The sequence below is a fragment of the Leucoraja erinacea genome, chromosome 15, assembly GCF_028641065.1.
Source record: "Leucoraja erinacea ecotype New England chromosome 15, Leri_hhj_1, whole genome shotgun sequence".
Lineage (NCBI taxonomy): Eukaryota > Metazoa > Chordata > Chondrichthyes > Rajiformes > Rajidae > Leucoraja > Leucoraja erinaceus.
In genome coordinates, this window is record NC_073391.1 from 34,950,481 (window position 1) to 34,974,403 (window position 23,923).

Genomic DNA, 23,923 nt, shown 5'->3' on the forward strand with positions numbered 1-23,923 from the left:
CAGAGCAAGCCTCTCACTGTTTCTCTGTACACGTGACATTAGTAAACCAAACTAAACAATTTGTTTTAATAGCAGGGAACTAAAATAAGGCATAAAATAAAGCATGAACATTCAGATTTAGACAATCCAAATCCTTTTCCCAGGGTGGAAATGTCATTTTTTACATTTATCAAGCCAATTAACACGTGGCTACAAACCTACATCTTTGGAGGGGGAGGAAACCGAAAATCTCAGAGAAAACCCAGGCAGATAGCACAATGGGCTAAGAGTTCGGCTGGCGACCGGAAGGTAGCCGGTTCAAATCCCGCTTGGAGTGCATACTGTCGTTGTGTCCTTGGGCAAGACACTTCACCCACCTTTGCCTGTAATGGAATGTTACGGCGGCAGGCGCGGGCACACCGCGACGCCCTGTGTCTCCCTTTCAAGGGAGATGCTAAAAATGCATTTCGTTGTCTCTGTACTGTACACTGACAATGACAATAAATTGAATCATTTCATCATTTTTCATTTCAGATCACGAGGAGACCGGACAAACTCCGTACTCAACTACCTCCTCCAGCAGCTCGTTCCACAAACCCACCGAATGGCCTCCCTGTGTGTAAAATGTGTCGTTCACATACCTATTAAACCTCCACCCCCTCAGATGCAACCTTTTAATCAGAGGGTGGTGGTATCTGGGATGAGCTGCCAGAAGAAGCTATAGACATGGATATAAGTGTGACTTTCAAAACGTGTAGGAAGGAAGTGCAGATGCTGGTTTGCATCGAAGATAGAGAAAAAGATGTTGGAGTAACTCAGCGGGACAGGCCGCATCTCTGGAGAGAATGAATGAGTGACGTTCCGGGTCAAGACCCCTTTTTCAGATTCTCGAGGAAGAAACTGAAGGCTCTAAGGGAGACCGAAGAAGGGCCGTGACCCGAAACATCACCCATTCCATCTTTCCAGAAATGCTGCCTGTCCCGCTGTTACTCCGGCATTTTGTTTCTATCTTCTATAACTTTTAAAATACATTTGGACAGATATGGATAGAAAGGGTTTAGAGAGATGTGGACCAAGAGGTGGAAAATGGGACTAGCCCAGAATGGCAACTCGGTCGGCATGGACTAGGTGGGCCGAAGGGACTGTTTTCTGAGGAAAGACATTCTTGCCATAGAGGGAGTACAGAGAAGGTTCACCAGACTGATTCCTGGGATGGCAGGACTTTCATATGAAGAAAGACTGGATAGACTCGGCTTGTACACGCTAGAATTTAGAAGATTGAGAGGGGATCTTATAGAAACTTACAAAATTCTTAAGGGGTTGAACAGGCTAGATGCAGGAAGATTATTCCCGATGTTGGGGAAGTCCAGAACTAGGAGTCACAGTTTAAGGATAAGAGGAAAGTCTTTTAGGACCGAGATGAGAAAATCATTTTTCACACAGAGAGTGGTGAACCTGTGGAATTCTCTGCCACAGAAGGCAGTTGAGGCCAGTTCATTGGCTATATTTAAGAGGGAGTTAGATGTGGCCCTTGTGGCAAAAGGGATCAGGGGGTATGGAGAGAAGGCAGGGATGGGATACTGAGTTGGATGATCAGCCATGATCATATTGAATGGCGGTGCAGGCTCGAAGTGCCGAATGGCCTACTCCTGCACCTATTTTCTATGTTTCTATGTTTTCCTGCTGTATTACTCTGTGGCTCGAGTGTTACAGTTCTGTTCACCCCGAAGAAGGCGCGATGCTCTGAAGAGAGCGCCAGGGATTCGCTCTCTGTGGGGAAGATGTGATGAACTCCTGACTGCCGCTGGCCTATCGGCCCTGTGCCTTTAAGGAGCGCTGGCCGAAGCGACTTTTCGTCTTATATGGAGTGCCAGGAAATGAGTAAGAGAAAAGGACTGAGGGAGAGAGAGAGAGAGAGAGAGAGAGAGAGGGGGGGGGAGGGAGGAAGGAAGGAAGGAACTGGCGGCATCACTCAGTCCCCGGAGCGGAGCGGCTCGGGGCGGCGCCTGTCCCCCACCAACGGACGCGGGAACCCGCCAGCCCCCACCCGGTGACCGAGGTGAGTGAGTGAGTGACCCTCCGGTCCGATCCGGCCGCCTCCTCCTGCACCCCACGACAGGCGAGAGAAGGTCCCGCCGCGGCCTCCGGGCGTTGTGGGGGGGGGGAGGTCAGGTCGGATCCACGGGGCGGCTGCGGGCAAGAGGGAGAGAGTGAAGAAGGCGGTGGGAGAGGAGGAGGAGACCCGGCGAGAGGGGATAGAGGGCCGGGTAGGCGACCGTCTGTGGGTCGGGGTAGGGGATCACCACGTGTGTCTGTGTAACTGAGTGTTTCCGCACGCCGTGGGTCTGTCAACGTGAACGTTTAAAACTCTGCAGTTCAACCCCCCCCTGGGTTTAGGGTCTATTGTTTTCACCCTCTGCGTTCGCTGAGAGTAAACTGTTTTTAGAATGAGGAAGCCGCACCTTGAACAGACCCGTTAACTGTGACCACCCACCCCTCTGTTATCTCTCGTCATGGGCGAACAGGCGGTGGGGTCTGGAAGGACACGGAACAAACAGTACAGATGATAGACACAAAACGCTGGAGTAATTCAGCGGAACAGGCAGCATCCCTGCAGAGAGGGAATGAGCGACGTTTCGGATCGAGGCAACTTCTTTTAAGATCCGAAACATCACCCCTTCCTTCTTTCCAGAGATGCTGCCTGGCCCGCAGAGTAACTCTAACATTTTGTGTCTGTCTGTCTTCGGTGTAAACCAGCATCTGAAGTTCCTTCTTATACATAGCACAGTCCAGTACAGGAACAGGCCACAATGTCTGTGCTGAGACCAACTCTTATCTGCCTGCAGCCTCTAATCTGCATCACCATTCTATTGACTTGGTCTCCACAGCCTTCTGTGTCAATGAATTCCACACATTCACCAGCATCTGACAAAAATAAATTCCTTCTCAACTTGCTAAAGGCATGATATTTTATTCTGAGGCTATGGCCTCTCGTCCTAGAGTCTCCCACTAGTGGAAACATCCAATCCAGGTCTTTAGCAATTCAGTACTTTTCAATGAGACTCCCCCTCCGCCCCCTCATCCTTCTAAACTCCAGTCCTTTCAAACTGGAGTACAGACCCAGTGCCTTCAAATGCTCATCATATGTTAACCCAATCATTCTTCTGGTCATTCTCATAAATCCTCTCTGGACCCTCTCCAACGCCAGCACATCCTTCCACAGATATGGGGCCCCAAACGGCAAACGATACTCCACATGTGGTCTGACCAGTGCCTTATAAAGCCTTAGCATTACATCCCTGTTTTTGTATTCTAGTATTCTGTTATTGCCAGATCATAAGATCATAAAATCATAAGTGATAGTAGCATTAGGCCATTCGACCCATCAAGTCCACTCCGCCATTCAATCATGGATGATCTGTGAAAAGAAAGAGATTAGTTAAAACAAAATGTAGGTCCCTTGCAGTCAGAAACAGGTGAGTTGATCATGGGGAACAAGGATATGGCGGACCAATTGAATAACTACTTTGGTTCCGTCTTCACTAAGGAAGACATAAATAATTTGCCGGAAATAGCAGGGGACCGCGGGTCAAAGGAGTTGGAGGAATTGAGTGAAATCCAGGTTAGCCGGGAAGTGGTGTTGGGTAAATTGAATGGATTAACGGCCGATAAATCCCCAGGGCCAGATAGGCTGCATCCCAGAGTACTTAAGGAAGTAGCTCCAGAAATAGTGGATGCATTAGTAATAATCTTTCAAAACTCTTTAGATTCTGGAGTAGTTCCTGAAGATTGGCGGGTAGCAAACGTAACCCCACTTTTTAAGAAGGGAGGGAGAGAGAAAAAGGGGAATTACAGACCAGTTAGTTTAACATCGGTAGTGGGGAAACTGCTAGAGTCAGTTATTAAAGATGGGATAGCAGCACATTTGGAAAGTGGTGAAATCATTGGACAAAGTCAGCATGGATTTACGAAAGGTAAATCATGTCTGACGAATCTTATAGAATTTTTCGAGGATGTAACTGGTAGCGTGGATAGGGGAGAACCAGTGGATGTGGTGTATCTGGACTTCCAGAAGGCTTTCGACAAGGTCCCACATAAGAGATTAGTATACAAACTTAAAGCACACGGCATTGGGGGTTCAGTATTGATGTGGATAGAGAACTGGCTGGCAAACAGGAAGCAAAGAGTAGGAGTAAACGGGTACTTTTCACAATGGCAGGCAGTGACTAGTGGGGTACCGCAAGGCTCAGTGCTGGGACCCCAGCTATTTACAATATATATTAATGATCTGGATGAGGGAATTGAAGGCAATATCTCCAGGTTTGCGGATGACACTAAGCTGGGGGGCAGTGTTAGCTGTGAGGAGGATGCTAGGAGACTGCAAGGTGACTTGGATAGGCTGGGTGAGTGGGCAAATGTTTGGCAGATGCAGTATAATGTGGATAAATGTGAGGTTATCCATTTTGGTGGCAATAACGGGAAAGCAGACTATTATCTAAATGGTGGCCGATTGGGAAAGGGGGAGATGCAGCGAGACCTGGGTGTCATGGTACACCAGTCATTGAAGGTAGGCATGCAGGTGCAGCAGGCAGTAAAGAAAGCGAATGGTATGTTAGCTTTCATTGCAAAAGGATTTGAGTATAGGAGCAGGGAGGTTCTACTGCAGGTTACACAAAAAAAGCTGGAGAAACTCAGCGGGTGCAGCAGCATCTATGGAGCGAAGGAAATAGGCAACGTTTCGGGCCGAAACCCTTCTTCAGACTGGTTCTACTGCAGTTGTACAGGGTCTTGGTGAGACCACACCTGGAGTATTGCGTACAGTTTTGGTCTCCAAATCTGAGGAAGGACATTATTGCCATAGAGGGAGTGCAGAGACGGTTCACCAGACTGATTCCTGGGATGTCAGGACTGTCTTATGAAGAAAGACTGGATAGACTTGGTTTATACTCTCTAGAATTTAGGAGATTGAGAGGGGATCTTATAGAAACTTACAAAATTCTTAAGGAGTTGGACAGGCTAGATGCAGGAAGATTGTTCCCGATGTTAGGGAAGTCCAGGACAAGGGGTCACAGCTTAAGGATAAGGGGGAAATCCTTTAAAACCTAGATGAGAATAACTTTTTTCACACAGAGAGTGGTGAATCTCTGGAACTCTCTGCCACAGAGGGTAGTTGAGGCCAGTTCATTGGCTATATTTAAGAGGGAGTTAGATGTGGCCCTTGTGGCTAAGGGGATCAGAGGGTATGGAGAGAAGGCAGGTACGGGATACTGAGTTGGATGATCAGCCATGATCATATTGAATGGCGGTGCAGGCTCGAAGGGCCGAATGGCCTACTCCTGCACCTAATTTCTATGTTTCTATGTTTCTATCTATCACTCCCTCCTAACGCCATTCTCCTGCCTTCTCCCCATAATCTCTGACACCTGTACTAATCAATGCTAGCATTGCTTTCTCTTTCCATACCATCAATTTAACTTGCAAATTAACTTTTTGGGATTCCTGCACTAATACTCCCAAGTCCCTTTGCATCTCCAATTTCTGATTTCTCTCCCCATTTAGGAAATAGTGTACACCTTTATTCCTACTACCGAAATGCACAACTCCACACTTTGCTACACTATATTCCATCTGCCACTTCTCAGCCCACTCTATAAACCTGTCCAAGTCCTTCTGCTCTAACCTTACTTTCTCTAACCGACCTGCCCCTCCACCTAACTTCGCTTCATCTGGAAACGTGGTCACTAATCTTTTAATTCTCTCATCTAAATCATTAATATACAACCTGACGAGTGGCAGCTCCTGTACCGAACCCTGAGGAACACCGCTAGCCACTGGCAGCAAACCAGAAAAAGCCTCCTTTATTGCTGCTTTGCCTTCTGCCATCAGCCAACTTGCAATCCATGCTAGTATCTACCCTCTGATACCATGAGCTCTGATCTTCTTTACCAGCCTTGCGTGTGGCACCTTATCAAAGGCCTTCTGAAAATCCAGGTAAACCACATCCACTGACTCTCCTTTGTCTATCCTGCAATTTGGTTTCTCAAATAATTGCAACAGGTTCATCAGCCAAGATCTCCCTTTCACAAAGCCCTGCTGACTTTGCCTCATTTTACAGGGTGCTCATAAATACTCAGAAACCTCATCCTTTATAATGCACTCCAAAATCTTATCAACCACTGAGGTCAGGCTAACCGGCCTATAGTTTCCACTATTTTGCTTCACTCACTTCTTGAACAGCAGAGTAATATTTACAATTTTCAAAATATCTAAATCTATCCATGTAACAGTCCAAATGTCTTTTAAATGTCTACAAAGTATTGGGGTAACTCGGCGGGTCGGGCACCATCTCTGGAAACATGAATAGGTGATGTTTCGGGTTGGGATCCTTCTTCAGACTGAAAAAGGGTCCCAACCTGAAACATGATCTGTGAAAGAAGGAACTGCAGATTATTCCTTGGAGTGCAGGAGGATGAGGTGTGAACTTATAGAGGCCTATAAAATCATGAGAGGAATACATAGGGTGAATGCACAGAGTCTCTTGCCTGGAGTAAGGGAATCAACAACCATATTTATATGCCAAATTCAACTAATCTCTTCTGCTTGCACATCATCCATATCCGCCTGCTCTAACATTTCTGTGGGGTAAGGTGGAGAGGGTAGGGGTCATGAAGAAATACAGCATGGAAACAGGCCCTTCAGCCCAACAAATCCACGCTGACCATTACACTAGAGTTGTCCCATTTTAAAAATTCTCCCCACTTTCTTATCAACTCGCATCTCATTCCATTTAAAATTCCATTTGCCATCGCCCGCCGGGGGCTTTGACTCTGACATCGGGAGGAGAATGAGGAGTGCAAGGGAGAGATAAGACTTTGCCTTCCATCACAGTGAGGAGGAGATTCACTGTGATGGATGTTTGTGTAAATTGTGTTGTGTCTTGGTTCTTTTTCTTGTGTATATGACTGCAGAAACCAAATTCCGTTTGAACCTCAATGAGGTTCAAATGACAACAAATAAATCGTATTGTATTGTATCATGTACTTCACTTTTCTACGAAAATAAATTGGCATGTTTTCCTATATTACGCTCTGTAATCTCTGGAACTCTCTGCCACAGAGGGTAGTCGAGGCCAGTTCATTGGCTATATTTAAGAGGGAGTTAGATGTGGCCCTTGTGGCTAAGGGGATCAGAGAGTATGGAGAGAAGGCAGGTACTGGATACTGAGTTGGATGATCAGCCATGATCATATTGAATGGCGGTGCAGGCTCGAAGGGCCAAATGGCCTAATCCTGCACCTAATTTCTATGTTTCTATGTTTCTATTAGCTATTTCCTTATCCATTCACTTGGCACACGTACAACCACGTGAAATCACTCTGCACCCTGCTTACCATCGTATTGTCACTCAGCGCGTCACACTCAGCAAACTTGGCTGAGTTACACATTCCAATCGGGACGCTAACAACCTCTTCATACCACCACCTCTTTGGAGGGGAGATCGTGTTATCCCATGTCTGGTGATTGGCCCTGCATCTCATCCTGTCTGGTTATCATTTGACTAGTGTCTTGATCTACTTGCTCTGTGCCTGCCCCAAGTTTAAGGTGTTGCACTTTGGGAGGTTGAAGTTGTAAGTGAATTGTAAGTGGGGTAAGTGAATTGTAGTATACAATTAATAGCAAGACACTTAACCGCATTGATGTTCAGCGGGATCTTGGGGCCCAATCACATAGCTCCTTGAAAGTGGCAACACAAGTAGATAGAGTGGTGAACAAGGCATGTGGTATGTTTGTCATCATCAGTTGGGGCATTGAATTTAGGAGTTAGTAAGTTATGTTGCAGTTTTAATTTGGTTTGGTCGCATGTGGAGTTGTTGCGTATAGTTCTGGTTGCCCCATTACAGGAAGGATGTGCAGGATTTGGAAAGAGTGCAGAAGAGGTTTAGACACAAAGTGATGGAGTAACTCAGGGGGCAGACAGCATCTCTAGAGAAAAGGAATAGGTGAGACCCTTCTTCAGACTCACCCCAGGGTCTGAAGAAGGTTCTCAACCTGAAACGTCACCCATTCCTTTTCTCCAGCGATGCTGCCTGACCCGCTGAGTTACTCCAGCTTTTTGTGTCTACCTTCGGTGTAAACCAGCACCAGAATCTTGCTTGGATTAGATGGTATTGGCTATAAGGAGATGTGGAGAAAATTGGAATATTTTCTCCTGGTGGTTGATGGGAGATCTGATAGAGGTATAAAATCATTAGGTGCACAGGATCCAGCACCTTTATCCCTAGGTGGAAAATTTCAATGACCTAGCGTTGAGGTGATGTGGAGAAAGTTTAAATTAGATGGACACTTGAAACACACTACCAATGGTGGTGTGGAGTTAGATGCGATAATGATGTTTAAATGACTTTTAGATAAGCACATGGATATGCAGGGAGTGGAGGGATATGGATCACGTGCAGGCAGAGAGGATTAGTTTAATTTGGCATCATGCCAGGCATGGACATTGTGGGCTGAAGGGCCTGCCCCTGTGCTGTACTGTTCAATGCCAAAGCCTGTTTGGCCCATATCTAGGCCTGTTTCCATTCTGGCTGCCCCTTTAGTAAGTGTTCAGCTCGTTGCTGACCCTGGGCAGGGCCTTGCCCTCTCCCACCCAGGCTTGCCTCTTGGCCGGCGTGCCTGGGCCTCCCTCTGCCTTCCCCACCCCGCAGCCCATGTGTCTGGGCCGGCCCTCACCTTGCTTTCTCTCTCCGCAGGTCTAGGCCGACATGCCAGCTGGACTGGTCACCGTCTGGCTGCTGGCGAGTGCCCTGCTGAGCGAGCCCCCGCCACAGTGCCAGGGCCCGGGGAGGATGGAGGAGCGGGCAGCCCAGCTGCAGGCACAGATGCGGCGGTTGGAGCGGGAGCTAGCGGAGGCGGCGATGGCTTCTGGCAAGGATCAACAGGAGGAGGAGGAAGAGAAGGAGGAGAGGGGGGACTGGAGGCGGTGGAGCGCACTGCCTCTGGCTGGCCTACTGTTGCTCCTGCTAGTACTGTGGGCCTGTCCCCGGGCTGTGAGGCTGGCGGGTGGAGTGGGGAGCGTCCCACATGTACCCCCGGCCCCACTGCCCGACCCCCAGGCTCTGGCCTGCTTCTACGAGCGCAGCGTGAGGCTTCCGGCTGACGAGGTGTCCAGGATCCGTGAGCTGGTGGAGGGCTTTGCTGATGACCTGCTGGAGGCCGTGCGGAGTGTGTGTGACCGGGAGCTCGACATGGAGCTGGAGGAGAGCATTGGCGTCGGCAGCCTGTACGAGAACTGGCGGCTGGACAGGCCGCTGGCTTGTGACCTACTGGTGCCCTTCAGCCCGCCTGAACCTTACCGCTTCCAGGCCGACCTCCTGCCTCCGGCCAGCCACAGGCCCGAGTGCCGGGCTTATGGGACTATCCGAGTGCTAGGCCCGGGACCCGGCGCCTGCCTGTGCGGGGACACACAGCAGGCCCGGGACATGCTGTGTCTGGTGCATGGCCAGCAAGGGCTGGTCTGCTGCCCTGACCTGTTGTGGGCCCCCACCGCACCCTTCCTGTCATGGAGCTCGGTCATGCGCTGGTTCCAGGCCACCCTGACCAAGGCCTGGGCCCGCATCTCCCACAAGTACGACTTTGAGCTGTGCTTCCAGGATCTGGAGTGCCCAGGATCCCTTCGGATCCGATTCCGCCCAGGCAGGACCGTGCTCTTCCACCTCTGCCCGGTCGTGCAGTTCGATGGCTCCGACATGTACCTGATCCCAGGTCAAGGCCTACCCAGACCCGAGTGGGATACAAGCCGGGGCCTACTCGGGCCTGACCAGGACACAGCCTGGGTCCTCAGCTCTGCCGTCTACGAGAAGCGTTTCCTGGCCTGGGCAGCCAAGCGGTTACCCTCTGGCCCATGCCACCTGGCCTGCCTGCAGGTCGCCGCCTTCCTGCACCAGAAGCAGTGCCGGCTGAGTGGGCCGAGCGGCCTGTGCCACTACCACCTGAAGACAGCCCTGCTGCACCTGCTAGCCCGCCTGCCCCCAGAGGCCTGGCACCGCTCCTGCTTGCGGGCCCGGCTCCACGACCTGCTGGCCTTCCTGCAGCGAGCCGTTCAGAGTGGCCGCCTCGACCACTTCATCCTGGGTAGCAGGCCGGCCCTGCCCGAGCTAGGCATCCCGGCCTGCCTGCGTTCAGCCCAGCCTCCCAACCTACTGGCGGGGCTGGTTGCCCACAGCCAGCTGTTGTGCCGGGCTCTGTACACGTTGGCAGAGATGCGGAGGAACGCGGCAGCCCTGGTCCGTGAGTATGGCCCGCACGACCCCCAGGTCCCCTGAGTCACCAGCTAGGCCACCTGGGTAGGCTGGGGCCTCCTCTCACAGTCTGGACTGGGAGCAGGAGTAGGCCATTCAGCCTCTCGAGTTGCCGGCCTTCTACCTCAGCACTATCCCTGTGCCTCCTCCCTGTGGGGCCTGGGACCAGATAATCCACTCTGACCGAGGATCATTGCCCACTGCCCATCACTGACCAATCCCTTCGGACACCGGCCTTGGGGAGTCTGGCCAATGCAGGGTGCAGGCCGGCCAGCACCTTCTGGGGTCTGCAGCTGTGGCCAATCCAGATTTTCAAACAGAATCTATTTTGTATTAAATGCACATTTTATTATTCAATAAGAATAAATGTCACTACTGATCTGATCCAATTCTCACCGTGCAAAATAAGTGTGAATATGAATAAGGTTAGTGCAAACAGATATGGATCGATATGGGCCAAACACATAGAAGAGGCCTTCATCGTATGTGTGGAACAGTTGGGCCAGAGGCCCTGTTTCTGACCTATACAATTATATTTGAGAGACCAGGAAATAATAGAGATTGTAACAATTTCCAAAGGCAAAAGTTAGTACATTTTAACTGGGGAGAGATCGGAAGATTATGTTCAAAAAGACCTTGAACACAAATTAAGCAAGCAATCCAGCAAGTTCAATGTTGGGTTTTATTGGAAGCAAATTTGAGTACAAAGAATAAAACAGTTTCGTATGACTTTGCTGAGACTACATATGTAGCACTATAAAGTCACATGACATGGAGACACCCCCTTCGGCCCAACTTGTCCATGCCGACCAAGATACCACATCTAAGCTTGTTCCATTTGCTTGCATTTGGCCCGTACCCCTCTAAACCTTTCCTATCCATGTACCTGTCCAAATGTCTTTTAAATGTTGTTATTGTACCTTTCTCAACTACCTCCTCCGGCAGCTCGTTCCATATTCCCTTCACCCTTTGTGTGGAAAATGTTGCCCCTTAGGTTTCTATTAAATCTCTTCCCTCTCGCTGTAAATCTATGCTCTTTAGTTCTTGATTCACCCTACCGTGGGAAAAATACTGCATTCATTCTATCTATTCCCTTCATGATTTTATACACCCCTATAAGATCACCCCTCGACCTTCTGCGCTCCAAGGAATAAAGTCTCACCCTGCCCAACCTTTTCCTGTAGCTCGGCCTCTCAAGTCTTGACAGCTATTTTTTGCTAATTGTATAAACACTTAACCTGACCCTGAGTGATGACTTTTTCACTCCACTATTAAGAGGAGAGGTTGAACACCACAACCAAGAGGGATACAATGTGGTGAACTGTGGAACTAGTGAAACAAGGGGTGGCAGATTGCAACCTTCACGTGGTCCGCCCTGTTTCAACGAATGCAATCCTGGCGTGCACAATCAGATAAAATCAAATAGAACAAGTTGTCCTACAACTTTAGGCTGTGCACGCCATATGCAAATAGAAGTGAATCAACTAGGGTGTAGAAAGGGGGATGGGGAGGGATGGGAGGGCGGGGAAAGAGTGTTAGTAGAAGTTACTTAAAATTAGAAAATTCAATGTTCTCACCGCTGGGTTGCAAGCTACCCATGCAAAATGAGGTGCTGTTCCTCCAATTTGTGTCTGGCCTCACTCTGGCAATGGAGGTGGTCCAGGAGAGCAAGGTCAGTGTGGGTGGGCACAAAAAGCTGGAGTAACTCAGCGGGACAAGCAGCATCTCTGGAGAGAAGGAATGGATGACGTTTCATGTCAAGACCCTTCGTCAGGTCAGCTTGGGAATGGGAATGGGAGTTGAAATGGTTCACGACAGGGAGATCCGGTAGGCCTCTGTGGTCTGGGTGTATGTGTTGAGTGAAACGGCCACTGACTACTTTTGGAAATGGGCCTCAAATATCGGTCGAGTGGAGAAACGAAGCGTAGTTACACAAAGCAGCGTAAACAAACATCCTCCTTTGGACCGGCTCAGCGGCACAGAGGAATGTGGTTATTTTCAAACTCTAACAGGAAGGAGTTTAGATTACATTAACCAATGGATCCGCTGGGTATATATAGCCTACAGGTCTAGTGCACACAAGCAGCCAAAATAAACCCATTCAGAATACATTTACTAATTTAACAGCCAATTGGAGAGGGAACTTTTTAATCTCAGTTCCTTTCTCAGTTGAGTACAAGAATCAGGAAGTCATGTTGCAGTTTTATACAGATTTGGTTAGACTGCTTTTGGAGTATTGTGTGCAGTTCGAGTGTTCCTATTACAGGGAGGTTGGGAGAGAGCATCGAAGAGTATCACGGACACCATTGACCAAAGGCTAGTTCCTGTAATCTTCTATGAAATGAATTGAAATTTATTTGCCCCTTTCCTCAACTTTGTGGAACTATTATGTTTTAGCATACAAAACAATGGGTGGCACAGTAGTGCAGCACGTACACAGCACCAGAGACTCTTGTTCAATCCTGACCTCAGGTGCTATCTGTGTGGAAGTTGCATGTTCTCTCTGTGACATGGGTCTCCTCTGGGCTCTCCGGTTTCCTCCCACATCTCAAAGACGTGTGGGTTTGTAGGTTTATTGGCCCTCTGTAAATTGCCCCTAGTGTGTTGGGAGTGGGTGAGAAAGTGGGACAACGTAGAACTAGTGTGAATGGGGTGATCGATGGTTGGCTTGGACTCGATAGGCCAAAGGGTCTGTTTCATTTAAACTAAAACCTCAGAACACGTGACAATAATAAACCTAAACCTACACCTGATCACTCCCATCAATATAACCCCTGAAAGGACGGACCTGGCCAGCCAGCTAGACGGGCAATCCGTACGGGCCCACAGCCCTTGGTCAGTCACAGGCCTCGGGTTTACGCTGCATGTACAGCTCAAAGAAGCGTTTGTAGGCATGGTTGTCATTGATCGTGGCTTTGACGGCAGCATCTTTCAGCATAGCAAGGGTCCAGGTCTTGAGGGCAGGGCTGTCATCCAGGAAACTGGCGGACAGGAGAGAGAGAGAGTTTAGGTTAATTTATTATTTTAGTTCATTATTGTCACGTGTACAGAGGTACCGTGAAAAGCACTTTTTCTTTGTTCAATCAGCAAACATACAATACATAATTGCAATCAAGCCGTCTACAGTATACAGATACAGGATACACAATGGCACAGTGGTAGGTTTGCAGTCTCACAGCGCCAGAGACCCGGGTTCAATCCGGTTTACGGATGCTGTCTGTGCGGCGTTTGTACGTTCTCCTTGTGATCGTGCGAGTTTTCTCCAAGTCCCCTTTTTCTGCCCACATTCAAGACGTACAGGATTGTTGGTTAATTGGCCTATGGAAATTATAAATTGTCCCTAGTGTGTAGGATAGTGCTAGTGTACGGGGTGGTTGGCAAGGACTCATTGGAACACAAAGCCTGTTTCTGCGCTGTATCTCTAAAGCCTAGAGTAAAGTCTGAAGTCAAAAGGGTAAAGGGTAAAACATTTAGTGCAAGGTAAAGTCCGATTAAAGATAGCCTGAGGGTCTCTAATGAGGTAGATGGGAGGTCAGGAGTGCTCTCTAGTTGGTGAGACGACAGTTCAGTAGCCTGATAACCGCCATGATAAAACTGTCAGTGAGAGATGGTGACTACATGAAGACAACCCCACTCCATCAGCCGATGGGCCACCCGTTACTAGTTACTGACGTAGGAGCCATAGACAACCTGTTGGTGGAATGCAGGGGGTTGAGCGGCATCTGCGGGGGTGGGGAGGGATGGATTAAGTATCATTTGGGGCGAAACCTTAAATTAGGATTTCTCGTGAACATTCCTGGCGAGTGAGGAACTGGCCTGGTTTATTCCCTGGCCCGTGCTGACCTGCAGGGAGCCACTTGTTGCACCATTTCAGAGGGCAAGTGAGTCAACCAAACTTAAACGTAAAGCATCCATGTCAGTGGGTCTAGCTGGGCAAGGTACAGAGCAGACAGGGCAAATACAGAACAAGACAGCAGATATGGGGCAGGCAGAGCAGATAGGCAGATACAGGCCAGGCAGATACAGGACAGGCAGATACAGACCAGATAGACACAAGACTTGAAGGACAGGTACAGGGTAGACCAGTCAATACTCCTGAAACGCATTAATGAAGCAGGTGGGATTTTACATTAAAGGAATACAGAGTATTGGGAGTAACCGAGTGGGTCAGGTAGCAACTCTGGAGAACATGGATAGGTGATGTTTCTGGACTGGACCCTTCTTCAGAATGAGTTTTTACATAACTTTTTTTTTCATTCCAGAGGGTGGGATGAGTTTGGAACATCATTCCTAATCAGTTCAGACACAATGGGTCAAATCACAAAGTGCTGGAGTAACATCTGTGCAGGGAATTGGACAGACAACCAGGTTTGAAGAATGGTTCCAACTAGAAGAATCGTCTGTCCATTCCTTCCACAGATGTTGCTTGACCCGCTGAGTTCCTCCAGCACCGTGTTTATCTCAGGGTTGAAGTTCCTGGGTTGTGTGCACGTTTACATTGTCCATGACCTGGGGATACTACTCACTTGGTCAATGAGAAGGCGTCTAGCCGTTCGAACCAGGGCCACAGCATGTAGTCGGTCATGGTCACCGAGTCACCGCCAAAGAACTGAGTCTTCGCACCGGCCAGATGCTGCAACCAGATAGAGATCAGTGTGGCGCTCCCGAGATCGCGCGTGCACGCTGCCGGTCACGGACAGGCGCGTCCCCACCTGCCTGCACGTGCACGTGCACGGAGAGGCGCGCCCACGATCATCGCGCTACGGGACCGCGCGTGTACTGACTGTCGGTCACGGGCACGCGCGTACCCGAGACAGCGCGCGCACAGGTGGTCGGTCACGGAGAGACGCCCTCCCGCGGATTGCGCGTTCACGGGAAGTAGAGCCAGTCATAAACGCGGCGCGGAGGGCGCGCACGGGGCCGCGCGTGCACGGGCTTTGGATACTTTAGGATGCGCGCGCTCCGGGGGGAACCGCGACTGTCGGTGTCGCGCCGCGCGCTCCCTGCGACTGTGCGTGCACGAGCAGCCGACGTGGTACTGAGGGAGCGCCGCACTGTGGGAGGGGCGGTACTGAGGGAGCGCCGCACTGTGGGAGGGGCGGTACTGAGGGAGCGCCGCACTGTGGGAGGGGCGGTAGTGAGGGAGCGCCGCACTGTGGGAGGGGGGGCGGTACTGAGGGAGCGCCGCACTGTGGGGGGGCGGTAGTGAGGGAGCGCCGCACGGGGGGGGGGCGGTAGTGAGGGACGGGCACTGTGGGAGGGGGGGCTTACTGAGGGAGCGCCGCACTGCTCCGGGGGGCGGTAGTGAGGGAGCGCCGCTGTGTGAGGGGGCGCCGGGAGCGCCGCAGCGCTCCCTGCGACACTGTGGGGGGGGGCGGTACTGAGGGAGCGCCGCACTGTGGGGGGGCGGTAGTGAGGGAGCGCCGCACTGTGTGGGGGGGGTAGTAGTGAGGGAGCGCCGCACTGTGGGGGGGGGGGGAGGGAGCGCCGCTCTGTGGGAGGGGCGGTAGTGAGTGAGGGAGCGCCGCACTGTGGGGGGGGCGGGACTGAGGGAGCGCCGCTCTGTGGGAGGGGCGGTACTGAGGGAGCGCCGCACTGTGGGAGGGGCGGTACTGAGGGAGCGCCGCTCTGTGGGAGGGGCGGTAGTGAGGGAGCGCCGCTCTGTGGGGAGGGGGCGGTAGTGAGGGAGCGCCGCACTGTGGGAGGGGCGGTACTGAGGGAGCGCCGCTCTGTGAGAGGGACAGTACTGTAGTGTCGTTGCCCTGGGGCGAGGACATCCCATTAGAATTTCCCCGCAGCCCTTCAGCATCCCAACACATATTCCCCGGATCCTGGTCCCAGGATACACTGACTCTCCCTTCATTCACCTGTTCAAAGTAGCCGAGCTTTGACTGGAACTCCTCTTCCAGTTTGGACGTGTCTTCTGATGCCTTTCTGGCCATGGAAATCTTGAAAATGCAACCAATCACCTGTTGACAGAGGTGGAGAGCAGCGTTTAGGATGAATGCACTCGGTCGAACCTCTACAGATGTGCGGTGTGGAGCGCATTGACCAGTTGTATAATGGCCTGGTTCGGTAACTCGATCACCCAGGAACGAAGGGGATTAAGAGTGATGGACACTGCCCGGTCCATCACAGGTACTGAACTCCCCACCATCGCACGGTTCTACAGGAGACACTGCCTCAAAAGAGCAGCCAGCATTATAAGTGGCCCACACCGTGAAAACCCTGACCCCCAGGTTCAGGAATAGCTGCTTCCCAGCAACCATCAGGCTCTTTAGTTTAGTTGAGAGATATAGCACGGAAACGGGCCCTTCGGCCATGTCGTGGACCACCAGGTAAATGTTTACAATGTTCAATTTTATTTTTAATATGTTTTATTATTTATTTATTTTTATTTTTATTTTTCATTTTTAATGATTTTTTTAATGATACTGCCTGTAAGGGGAATTCATTTCGTTGTCTCAAATTGAGACAATGACAATAAATTTGAATACAATACAATACAATACAACCTACAAACCTGCACGACTTTGGAGTGTGGGAGTAAACCGAAGAGAGTGTGGGAGGAAACCGAAGATCTCGGAGGAAACCCACGCAGGTCACGGGGGGAACGCACAAACTCCGTACAGACAGCACCCGTAGTCGGGAGCGAACCCGGGTCTCCAGCAACTCTGCCGCAGCGCCACCGTGAACACAGCACAACACTGACCTCAGCAACTGGGATATTTTACGGACTGTGTCTTTGGTTGCACTATGACTTCAGTTTTGCAATATTATAGTTTCTGTTAATATTGTGATTACTTATAGTATTTATGTTAATAATTGTTTAGTATTTTTGATTGCAAAGTAATTTCTGTGTGTTATTATATTAACTGTAAGTAATTTTGTGGAAGGATCCCCACCCAAAACATAACCTGTTTATGTTCTCCTGGAAAGCTGCCTGACCCGTCGAGTTACTTTGGCACTATGTGGTTTGTTAAGAATCTCATTTGTCCTTTAGCCAGCATGCATGACACAGCTATAAGGAGAGAGGGTCAAAGTTTAAAGGAGAGGTGCAGGCAACTTTTTTTACACAGAAGCGATGGGTGCCTGGAATGCTCTGCCAGGCACCCATCTGAGAGGCTTTTGAATAGGCAGATTGATTTACAGGGAATGGAGGGCTATGGGTTATGTGCTAGTAGGTAAGAGATGGTCTTGGTATTATGTTTGGCATGAACATTGTGGGCCGAAGGGCCTTTCTTGTGCTGTACTGTTTGTTCTATGGCTATGACAAGGTAAACATGGGTGGCACAGTGAAGCAGCGATAGAGTTGCTGCCGCACTGCATCAGATACCCAGGTTCGATCCTCATTATGGGTGCTGTTGGTGTGGAGTTTGTAGGTTCTCCCCGTAACGCATGGGTTTCCTTCACAAAGTGCATGTGAAAGTGGGATAACACAGAACTGGTGTGAATGGGTGATCGCTGGTGGGCCTAGACTTGGTAGATTGAATGGCCTGTTTCCATGCTGTTCCTTTTAATTCTTGACTGTTGCAACATTGTACTCGGCGTCATATACCTATGCCCCTCCCCCCCCCCCCTCCCTCTGATTCCATCCTCTACCGGCCACCTATAAACATGTCTCCTGGTGCGGTACCTTGCTGAAATGTTCCCACAGCATCTTCTGCCTGGCCTTCTCGTAAGGGTCGGCGAGGAGCAGTCGTCTCTTGGGATAACTCTCATCCAAAAACTCACAGGCGATGGGAGACTCGTAGATCAGCTGGTTGCTGGACGTCTCCAACACTGGCACCAGGCCCAGGGGGTTCTTTTCAAAGAACCAGTCGGGCTTGTCCAGCAGATTGACGTTGATGGTTTCGTACCTGGAAGACAACGGAACTGAGAAACTGCTCACAATTAAATGTTGCACAAAGTATCTACACCAGATGCCACCTCAAGAAGACGGCAGCTATCAGCAAGGATCCCGCGATCTGAGCCGCGCCTTCTTCTCACTGCTACTTTCAGTCAGGGGATGCGGAAGACTGAAGTCCCACACCACCAGGTTCAGGAACTGCTACTATCCTACAACCATCAGGTTCATGAACCGACTCGTACAACCCTAATCCTACCTCAGCAATGGCACACTACAGACCACTTCTTGCACTCCCTCAATGTCAGCAAGACAAAGGAGATTGTGATTGACATCAGGAAATGAAGCGGTACACACATCCCAGTCTACATTGATGATGCCGAAGTAGACAAAGTCGAAAACTTCAAGTTTCCAGGCCATTACTCAAACCAGCCTCCCTTCCATTGACTCCATCTACTCTTCACGCAGCCTCGGCAAGGCCAACAGCGTAACCAAGGATCAGTCGCACCCCAGTCATTCCCTCTTCTCCCCGCTCCCATTAAAAAAGGTATACAGAAGTTTGAAAACGCATACCTACAAGTTCAGGAACAAGTCTATGTACCTGTGATGCTGTTGGGTGGTGCCAGCAATGGCTGCCTCGCCAACAGTCTGTCTGCCCCTTTCTTCTTTGTTATTTTTTCAGTATGTGTTAAATGTATGTTTTTGGTGTTCTTTAGCTTGTTTTATGTGGCGAGTGGGGGAGGGGGTTGGGGAAACGTTTTCTAATCTTTTACCTCGACGGAGATACGATTTTTTTTTCTGTATCGTATCTCCATCCGCACTCCGGCCTAACATCATGGAGTTGGCAGCCTTTGCTGGAGACCGACTTCGAGAGCTCCACCGCGGGAGCCTGTAGACTTTAGCATCACGGAACTTGCAGTTTCTAGTCAGAGACCGACTTCAGGAACTACAAGCCGCAGGAGCTTCCACCGCCCCGACGTGGGAGCTTCGATCGCCCCAACGCAGGATTTTTGATCGTCCCGACATGGGGGCTTCGACTGCCGGCTGTGGGAGCTTTGATCGCCTGGACCGAAAGTTCGACTGCCCCGACCGCGGGAGAAAAATGAGGGAAGAAGATTAGACTTTATTGCCTTCCATCACAGCGATAAATGTGGGCATTCCGTGTGGTGGATGTTTATGTTAACTTTTATGTAGTTGTGTGTAGTTTTATGTAGTTGCTTTTTTTAAATGGCTGCATGGGAATTCGCTAATCATTGTACCTTAATTAGTACACGCGACAAGTAAAGACCTTTGAAACCTTTGAAGCAAGACACTCATTGTACCAGTTCCCCACCACACTCGTACATCTGACAATGGACTTGATTCGACTAGACCTACCTGGAGGAGCACTGCACTAACAGCTGCATCAGGTGAGGTGTATCTCCTTTGACTGAAGCTAAAGCAGCCCTCAAACTACTTTGGGCTGCAAGGGGCTGAGCCATTCCCTGCTGTGCCTGGAACGAGTTGCAAGGGGTGGTGGTGGAGGCAGACACGACAGTGGTATTTAAGAGGCTCTTGGATATGGATATGCAGAGAATGGAAGGATATGGACCCCGTGCAGGTAGAAGAGATTAGTTTAACTTTGCATCATGTTCAGCACAGACATTGTGGGCCGAAGGGCCTGTTCCTGCAGAAACAATGAACTGCAGATACTGATTTACCAAGGAAAGATACAGAATACTGGAGTAACTCAGATGGCCAGGCAGCATCCCTGGAGAACATGAGTGGGTGACGTTTCGGGTTGGGACCCTTCTTCAGGCTGTGCTGTACCATTCTATATTCTATGAGGACCCTGGAAGGTGCAGAATAGTTGAAATCAGAGTGCATGTACACAAACACGCTCAGTGGACCTCCGGTAAATAGCAAGTATCCGTTTGTGAGTTGACAAAATCAATGCTCATTGAGAGCCACTGACCGCTGGACAGAGCCTCTCACAGTCGGTGAACGCACTCTGGGTTACAAACTCCGTACAGATAGCCAGGATCGAACCAAGGTCCCTGGGCGCTATAAACTCCACCACCGCGTTACCCCCCCCCCCCCCCCCCCCCCCCCCCCCCCATACAGGGCCAGACAGGGCCCAGACAGGACCCAGACGTCCCCTCCCCACTTACTTGATGCCCTTGGCCTCGAGCACCAAGCGGGTCCGCTGGGCATAAGGACAGTACTTCATGCTGTAGAGACGGATCGTTCCCTCGGGCACCGGCCCTGGGGCAAGGGACCCTGTGAAGGGGAGACAAACATCCATGAGACACTGTGTGGTGTAGAAACAGGCCCTTCGGCCCACCGATCAACAATCCCCTGTACACTAGTTCTGTCCTACACACTAGAGGCACTACAGCGGCCGATGAACCTACAAACATGCTCGTCTTTGGAGTGTGGGAGGAAACTGGGGCAGCGGGCCGTACATAAGGGACGTACGCTGGAGTTCGCGGCGTTGAAGCGGAGTTCCCGAGTGCCGCGGACAACGGGTGGGATTAGACCCGGACAGCGATGCATTAGCGCTACGAGTCTACGTGGGAGGGATGGGGGGAGGGGGGGGGGGGGGGGGGAGGGGGGGGGGGGGAGTGGAGCGGAGTATCAGGAGAAATGGAAATGGGGGGGAGAGGGAGAAGGAGAATGTGGAAAAGGGGGAATGGGGAAAGGAGGGGTGGGGGAGAGGGAGGGAGGAGAGAGAGAGAGGGGGGAGGAGAGGAGAGGTGAGGGAGAGGAGAGGGAGGAGGAGGGGAGAGAGAGGAGGGGGGGGAGAGGGAGAGGAGAGAGGGGCAGCAGTGGGGTAGGGAGAAGGAGAGGGGACAGCAGTGGGTAGAGAGAATAGGACGCATCAGGACTCGGGGACACTCACCTTTGGCCAGGGCTTTGGTTGACATGCCGCGGGAGAGCAGTTTGGAGAGTCTGGGGAGAAGGCGGCGGGAGCAGCTGAGAGCAGAGCCGATCATACGGGAAGAATGTTTCGTGTCATCGATCTCCGCCTCTTCCGCAGGGCCCGGCGCCGCCTCCGTTGGGGCAGTAACAGGTTCAGCCTGTCAGCGGCCCGGCCCATGCCGGTCAGATGTGACAGTCCCAGCGCGGTCTGGGGCACTGGCAAGGAGTCTCCCTCCACTCCTCCACTCCTTCACTCTCCCGTGTGCCTCCCTCCCTCCCCACCTGGACCCCCCCCCGCTCCCCTCGCTACGTTGCTTCCACTGGCTTTTTACACTGACGAAGGGCTTCGACCCGAAACGTCACCCACTCCTTCTCTCCAGATATGCTGTTAAACTACTCCAGCACTTTGTGCCATTTTCAATATTTAATGAAATTCGACCAGGCGTGGGCAAAACCTAGCGAGAGCATTGTGGTCAGCATTGACAAGTTCATGTTGCCTCGGCATAGCTGGCCAGCAACATATTGGTAGGAGGTGGATTTCCTGAAATGTTTACAGGGCGTGTTTTTAAACCAATATGTAGAGGAACCGACTCGAGGTCAGGCCGCCCAAGACTGGGCATTGTGTAATGAGGAAGGATTAGTTAGCGATCTTGTTGTGCAAGGCCCCTTGGGCAACAGTGACCATAATATGGTGGAATTCAGCATTGGGATAGGGAGTGACAGAGACAAGGGTCTTGAACTTGAATAAAGGAGATTTTGAAGGTATGAGACGGGAATTTGGCTAGCATAGACGGGCAAATTACACTTAAAGGGTTGACAATGGAGATGCAAACATTTAAATACCGAAGGGATGAACTCCAGAAATTGTTCATCCCTGTTTGACGAAAAAATAAAACGGGGAAGGCGGCTCAACCGTGGCTGACGAGGGAAGTCGAGGATAGTGTTAAATCCAGGGAAGAGGCATACAAATTGGCCAGAAGAAGCGGCAAACCAGGGGACTGGGAGAAATTAAAAACTCAACAGAGGAGTACAAAGGGGTTAAATAAGATAGGGGGGGGGGGGGGATAACACGAAAGAAAGCTTGCGGGGAATATACAAACTGACTGTAAACGTTTCTTTAGGTATGTAAAAAGGAAAAGATTAGTGCAGACGAATGCAGGTCCCTTACAGAGAGGAAGAGAGGGGTGGAGGAGAGGGAGGAGGGAGAGTGGAGTGGGGTAGGGAGAAGGAGAGGGGGCAGCAGTGGGGTAGAGAGAAGACAACGCATCAGGACTCGGGGCCACTCACCTTTGGCCAGGGCTTTGGTCGACATGCTGCGGGAGAGAAGTTTGGAGAGTCTGGGGGGAAGGCGGCGAGAGCAGATGAGAGCAGAGCAGAGCCGATCCTACGGGAAGAATGTTTCGTGTCATCGGCCTCCGCTCCGCCCCTTCCTCAGGGCCCGGCTCCGCCTCCGCTGGGGGAATTCAGCCAGGAGTACAAAGGGGTTAATTAAGATATGGGGAAAGAGCATGAAAGAAAGCTTGCGGGGAATATAAAAACTGTCGTATGTAAAAAGGAAAAGAGTAGTGAGGACGAATTTAGGTCCCTTACAGTCAGAGACAGGTGAATTTATAATGGGAAAACAAAGAAATGGCAGAACAGTTAAATGACTACTTTGGTTCTGTCTTCACTAAGGAAGACACAAACAATCTCACGGAAATAACTAGGCGGCCGAGGATCTAGTGGGAGGGAGGAACTGAAGGGAATCCACATTAGTCAGAAAATTGTGTTAGGTAAACTGTTGGGACTGAAGGCAGGTAAATCCCCAGGGTCTGATGGTCCGCATCCCAGAGCACTCAAGGAGGTGGCCCTAGAAATCGCGGATGCATTGGTGATCATTGTCCAATGTTCTCTCGACTCTGGATCAGTTCCTGTGGACTGGAGTGTAGCCAATGTAACCCCACTTTTTTAAGAAAGGAGGGAGAGAGAAAACAGGGAATTGTCAGTTTACCTTACATCACATTTGGAAAGCAGTGACGGATCGGTCAAAGTCAACATGGATTTATGAAGGGGAAATCATGCTTGACTAAATTTTGGTATTTTTTGAGGATGTAACGTGGAATGGATAAGGGAGAGCCAGTGGATGTGGTGTATTGGGACTTTCAAAAAGCATTTGACAAGGTCCCACGCAAGAGATTAGTGTGTAAAATTAGAACACCTGATATTAGAGGTATGGTATTGACTTGGATAGAGAACTGGTTGGCAGACAGGAAGCAAAGAATAGGAATTAGCGTGTCCTTTTCAAAATGGCAGGCAGTGACTAGTGGGGTGCCGCAAGTCTCGTTGCTGGGACCCCCAGTTGTTTACAATATATATTAACGATTATAGACGAGGGAATTAAATGTAACATCTCTCGGTTTGCGGATGACAACGCTGGGTGGCAGTGTGAGCTGCGAGGAGGATGATATGAGGCAGCAGGGTGACGGATAGGTTGGGTGAGTGGGCAGAAGCATGGCAGCTGCAGTATAATGTGGATAAATGTGAGGTTATCCACTTTTGTGGCAAGAACAGGAAATATTATTATCTGAATGGTAGACACAAAATGCTGGATTAAATCAGCGGGACAGGCAGCATCTCTGGAGAGAATTATTTGAATTGAATTAGGAGAAGGAGAGGTGCAGTGAGACCTGGGTGTGCTTCTACATCAGTCATTGAAAGTAAGCCTGCAGGTACAGCAGGCAGTGAAGAAAGCTAATGACATGTTTGCCTGCATTGCGAAAGGATTTGAGTTTAGGAGCACGGAGGTTGTACAGTGCCCTGGTGAGGCCGCACCTAGAGTATTGTGTGCAATTTTGGTCTCTTAATTTGAGGAAGGATATTATTGCTTTTGAGGGAGTGCAGTGTAGGTTCTTCAGGTTATT

At 50.3% G+C, this 23,923-nt stretch overlaps 2 protein-coding genes across 4 annotated transcripts; one reads left to right on the plus strand and one right to left on the minus strand.

Annotated features, from left to right (window-relative positions):
- The first annotated feature begins 1,485 nt into the window (after positions 1-1,485).
- Positions 1,486-10,660, plus strand: LOC129704189 (inositol 1,4,5-trisphosphate receptor-interacting protein). Of its 2 annotated transcripts, none has more exons than XM_055647127.1 (2): positions 1,486-1,860; positions 8,729-10,660. In XM_055647127.1, exon 2 carries the CDS (start codon positions 8,741-8,743, stop codon positions 10,298-10,300), a length of 1,560 nt encoding a protein of 519 aa, XP_055503102.1. In that variant the 5' UTR covers positions 1,486-1,860; positions 8,729-8,740; the 3' UTR covers positions 10,301-10,660. The 2 variants fall into 2 exon arrangements, with proteins under 2 accessions (XP_055503102.1, XP_055503101.1); XM_055647126.1 differs by lacking the exon at positions 1,486-1,860 and adding an exon at positions 1,886-2,038.
- A 280-nt stretch (positions 10,661-10,940) lies between these two features.
- On the minus strand, positions 10,941-22,466 carry LOC129704190 (glutathione S-transferase omega-1-like). 2 transcript variants are annotated; one of them, XM_055647130.1, is made up of 6 exons: positions 22,311-22,466; positions 20,273-20,381; positions 17,913-18,135; positions 16,144-16,245; positions 14,803-14,909; positions 10,941-13,257 (listed from the first exon to the last, which is right to left on the minus strand). In XM_055647130.1, the coding sequence occupies exons 1-6, from the start codon at positions 22,333-22,335 to the stop codon at positions 13,113-13,115; spliced, it is 711 nt and encodes a 236-aa protein (XP_055503105.1). In that variant the 5' UTR covers positions 22,336-22,466; the 3' UTR covers positions 10,941-13,112. The 2 variants fall into 2 exon arrangements, with proteins under 2 accessions (XP_055503105.1, XP_055503103.1); XM_055647128.1 differs by lacking the exon at positions 22,311-22,466 and adding an exon at positions 21,004-21,139.
- Between the last annotated feature and the right edge of the window lie 1,457 nt (positions 22,467-23,923).